Genomic DNA, 5,150 nt, shown 5'->3' with positions numbered 1-5,150 from the left:
GCTCTAGGAAGAGTCTTGGTGGTTCCCAACAATCAGCAGCATTGCATTAGTGGAAACCAAGACTGTTTTTGTATCAACATTTTAGCTTTTTATAATAAACAAATGTTTTTACAGGGTTAAATATTATATTCTAGAGCACAACATGTGCTTCAAAAGAAGCTAGAATCCTATAATATATCTGGCGCTCCTAGACTTTCTTGTGCTTCTAACTTTAAAAGAATTGGGAGCACCAATGCTACCAATTACTCGTGCTAATTTAGAGCCCTGGCTGCAGCAGATGGTTTTTGGGGTGTTTGAGACACAGGCTGAATCGAGGTGGGCGACTCCATATGTGCTAAACACTACAGCTACTGTTTTTCAAGCATAGACTGAGTTGACTTATTTTAGTTCCTAATGTTCTAGTCTCGCACCATCTGTTTCCTTGTGTCAGAAGGGTTCTGGCAGAGATTAATTACAAGATGGTAAAGCAATTAGCACTAGGAGGCAGGGGAATACCAAGTAGCCTAACTCTAAATCCAAACTACAGGGAATGTGTCTGGTTAGGCAGAGCCTCACCATATCATACTCTACCACTTGTGCTCTGTACAACAATGTAATAGAATCCTGTACGTACACACTGATCAACAACAACCCCTTTTGCAGAGTTTTGGAAAATAACTACACAATGAAAATGTTCAATATGTTTAGTCTTGTTGTCAAATGTAGACATGGCCCAAATTGAAAGTGAAGTAATTGATAGTACAACAAATGTAAAACATTGAGACATGGATTTAAAAAGAGGTCCACCTTGAGGGAAGAGAGCAGCGTTTATTGAATTGCCTTTCTGACCCACTTCTTTAAATATCACCAGTCTCCAAACTCTGGGGAGTAGAAGACACATCAGCACAACTGTCAGTCACTGATCTTTCTCACCAGTGATCCCTTCCTATAAGAAATGTTAGATTATAAAAATCATGAAATGGGAAACGAGAGTCTTAGATTAATATAGGAATTCTGATTTAAATTCAGATTCTTACAAATATGCTGTTGTTGACATGACGTAATAACCTGTCTGTTGAGGGTTTGGCTAGAAGTAACTGCTCTGAGTTGTTGGGCGCTGATGCATTTTCCAATACAGGAAGCTTACATTACAGTTAATAAGGAAAGTGGAAGTAGTTAACTCTATTATAGTTCTACATCTACAGCATTAGTTACTTGTCTGTTCTATTAAATCCATATGGTCAAATCTTTCTGCCTTAATGAGCTGTCATAATATTGATGCAATTCGGAAAGTATTCAGACCTCTTGACTTTTTTCACATTTTGTTACAGCCTTATTCTAAAACTGATTTTAAATAGTTTTTTCCCTCATCAATCTACATAAAATACCCCATAATGACAAAGCAAAAACAGGTTTATAGAATTCTTTGCAAATTTATAAAAAAAACAGAAATTTCACATACAGTAAGTATTCAGACCCTTTACTCAGTACTTTGTTGAAGCACCTTTGGCAGCGATGACAGCTTAGAGTCTTCTTGGGAATGACGCTACAAGCTTGGCACACCTTTATTTGGGGAGTTTCTCCCATTCTTCTCTGCAGATCCTCTCAAGCTCTGTCAGGTTGGATGGGGAGAGTCGCTGCACAGCTATTACTCGGTCTCTCCAGAAATGTTAGATTGGGTTCAAGTCCGGGCTTTGGCTGGGCCAATGAAGGACATTCAGAGAAGCCACTTGTGCGTTGTCTTGGCTGTGTGCTTAGGGTCATTGTCTGTTGAACCTTGGCCCCAGTCAGGTCCTGAGTGCTCTGGAGCAGGTTTTCATCAAGGATCTCGGTGTACTTTGCTCCGTTCATCTTGCCCTCGATCTCGACTAATCGCCCAGTCCCTGCCAATGAAAAACATCCCCACAGCATCATACTGCCACCACCATGCTTCACTGTAGGGATGGTGCCAGGTTTCCTCCAGACGTGACGCTTGGCATTCAGACCAAAGAGTTTAATCTTGGTTTCATCAGACCAGAGAATCGTGTTTCTCATGGTCTGAGAGTCCTTTAGGTGCCTTTTGGCAAACGCCAAGCTGGCTATCATGCTTAATACTGAGGAGTGGCTTCCATCTGGCCGCTCTACCATAAAGGCCTGAGTGCTGCAGACATGGTTGTCCTTCTGGAAGGTTCTCACATCTCCACAGAGGAACTTTGGAGCTCTATTAGAGTGACCATCGGGTTCTTCTCCCCCGATTGCCCTTCTCCCCCGGGCCCTTCTCCCCCGATTGCTCAGTTTGGCCGGGCGGCCAGCTCTAGGAAGAGTCAGGGTGGTTCCAAACTAATTTTATTTAAGAATGATGGAGGCCACTGTGTTCCTGGGGACCTTAAATGCTGCAAACATGTTTTGGTACCCTTCCCCAGATCTGTGCCTCGACACAATCCTGTCTCTGAACTCTATGGACAATTCCTTCGACCTAATTGCTTGGTCTTTGCTCTGACATGCACTGTCAACTGTGAGACCTTATATAGACAGGTGTGTGCCTTTCCAAATCATGTCCAATCAATTGAATTTACCACAGGTGGACTCCAACCAGTTGTAGAAATATCTCAAGGATGATCAATGGAAACAGGATGCACCTGAGCTCAATTTTGAGTCTCATAGCAAAGGGTCTGAATACTTATGTAAATAAGGTATTTCAGTTGGTGTTTTTTATATATTTGCAAACATTTCTAAAAGCCTGTTTTTTCGCTTTGTCATTATGGGGTAATGTGTGTAGATTGATGAGGAAAACAATTCATTTAAGCAATTTTAGAATAAGGCTGTAGCGTAACACAATGTGGAAAAAGGAAGGGGTCTGAATGCTTTCCGAATGCACTATATTTCCAAGTCCCCTTGTACTATATAATAGAATGAACACAAATTCCTGGTGTTGTGGAAGAAATATTCCAAACCAATTTGCAGATGCTATATGTCTGTAATATTTAACAAGATAATCATGTAAAGACTGACAATATTCATTACTTTTATTGTGTGTAAAACAAAACATTCACATATCCAAATGAACACATTGTCATTTACTCACTCACAGCACAGGCGATCAAACAATCACAAAGTTGGTTTCTGATTTGAAAATCTTCACTGCACATGCATCATGCTAGATTTGAAACCTTGGGTCTAAACCCTACGTGTATATTTTCTGCAAAGCACACCTCTCATCCAGTCAGGCTATATGTGAGAAGTTTCTGGAATAAAACAATTGTTTTTGTCCAATAATCAGCAACCGTCAGGTCAGTCAGTGCATTCTTCCACTCTACCACTCCCCTCAGGATCCAGAAAAAGGCTTGGTCACACAACTAAATACTAGAACACAGCAACTAAACACAGCAACTGAACACACATACTGTAATACCTCACTGTGCACACAAAGGCTGGTTTGAAGGGGGAGCAGACAGGATGGAAAAAGCAGCTTGATGCAATCCAGTAGGAGACTGTTCCTCTGAGAGTGTGTGTTCTGTCCTGCAGCAGTGAAGAGAAACGGGCTGTCCTGCATCAGTTCCAGCCCAGGGGCTAGGGGTCAATCTGGAATCAGACACCTTTCTCCTCCCTCTAGTTCCCCTCTCTACCTGCCTGTTACCTGCCCCATTCTCTTTCCACCTCCCTGTCCATTCTCTCCCAGATCCCTCTCCCCCATCTTTTCCTCTTCCCCTCTCTTCCCTCTCTTACTTGACAAAGTGCAGTGCCTCTGCGGCCACCACAGATCCCTTGCTGCTGTCCAGAGAGGTGATGATAGAGAAGCCAGCTTTCAGGGCCAGCATCACCGTCTCTAGCTTCAGACACTCCAGAGTACACACAAAGGTACTGTCCTGCTTCAGCACCAGCCTGGAGCCCGGTTCTGACTTGATGAAGTGGCGGAACTGGATCACGTTGGACGACACTTCAAACTCTTCCGGGAAGCCGTCCAGCCGGCTCTTTGAGATCTGAACCAGGCGACCTTTGACCTTGTCAATGAAAGTGGGGTCACTACAGTACACCTTGAAGCCCTGTGACCTCTCGTCAGTCACCTCCAGGAAGGCGGGCTCTCGCTGTACCGCCCGCAGCTCCTCCCACTCCAAAATGGCTTCCACCAATCCGCTGAGGCGGTAGAACTCTGCTTCCCGTCTCAGAAGGCCCGCCTCTCGGAAGTCGTCGGGTAGCTGCAGGTCTCCGGTCCGCAGGAAGTTGAGGATGTGTCGGAACACGGGGCCGTCACGGTCGATGAAGGGGTTGCCCATGGAGTCAGTGTGCTGGACGGTCTTTTTGCCGCTGGCCAGCTCCTCCAACACTGACCCCTGGTGGCGGCTGAGGGTGGTGCGGTGCGCGGCATACAGAAAGCCCCCCACGTTGAGGGTGATGGTGCCTGACGAGGGCTTCTTGATGCTCTTGCTGGGCTGCAGCAGGTCCGAGTTGATCTGACTAAGTTCACTGTCCATCCTTCTGAGGTTCCATTCCATGCCGCTCAACAACCGCACAGTCTCTTTGTCTGTGTCTGTGGTCCTCAGGATAAGTGTGTGTAGCGTGCAGTAAAAAGTGAGTGTGTGTGTGGGAGCCACTCGGAGAGGTACTGGCATAGAGAGGAGCGCAGAGCGCACTGGTAGCAGAATGAGTCTGCCTCTCCCTTTTTCTCCTCCCTCTTACATCCCTCCCTCCCTCTTACCTCTCTCTATTTCTCTCTCTCTCTCTCTGCATCTCTGCTGGAGGAAGAGGGGGGCCACCCTCTGTCACAGGGTGGGAGGAGAGGGAGTGTGTGTGCATTGGAGAGAGAGAAAGCGATGAGTAGAAAGGGTGGCAGGTGCTCTCCTTACCGCTCTCTCCTTACTCTCTACACCCCCTCTTTTCTTTCCCCTTTGTCTTGTCCCCTTTCTCTCGCCATCTTCTCTCGTTCCCCCTTTCTCATTCTCCTCCAGCCTCCCTCTTTCTTCTATTTCTCTCTCTACCCATCTCTCTCTCTCTCCCAATCTTAGTAATTAGCCCTCTTTTCTCGCTGATGAAAAAGCTCCCCAGCTGTGCTTCCCCACGTGAGACAACAGGAGGCCCCTGAACACACACACACACCCTATATGCACACACACAGACACAGGAGGTTGTCGTGCCAGGGAACCTCTCTCCCCAACCCCATCCTAGGAACCTGTTGGTGTAGATAGACTGTAGTT

The 5,150-nt window shown here is 45.9% G+C and overlaps 1 protein-coding gene across 1 annotated transcript; it reads right to left on the bottom strand.

The window, feature by feature from the left end:
* Positions 1-2,966: 2,966 nt before the first annotated feature.
* Positions 2,967-4,622, bottom strand: LOC106582180 (BTB/POZ domain-containing protein KCTD4). Its single transcript, XM_014164991.2, has one exon. The coding sequence runs from the start codon at positions 4,566-4,568 to the stop codon at positions 3,681-3,683; it is 888 nt and encodes a 295-aa protein (XP_014020466.1). The 5' UTR covers positions 4,569-4,622; the 3' UTR covers positions 2,967-3,680.
* Between the last annotated feature and the right edge of the window lie 528 nt (positions 4,623-5,150).

Source organism: Salmo salar, chromosome ssa21 (genome assembly GCF_905237065.1).
Source record: "Salmo salar chromosome ssa21, Ssal_v3.1, whole genome shotgun sequence".
NCBI lineage: Eukaryota > Metazoa > Chordata > Actinopteri > Salmoniformes > Salmonidae > Salmo > Salmo salar.
Note: the sequence above shows the minus strand (reverse complement) of the source record. Positions and strands in the feature narration are given on the sequence as shown.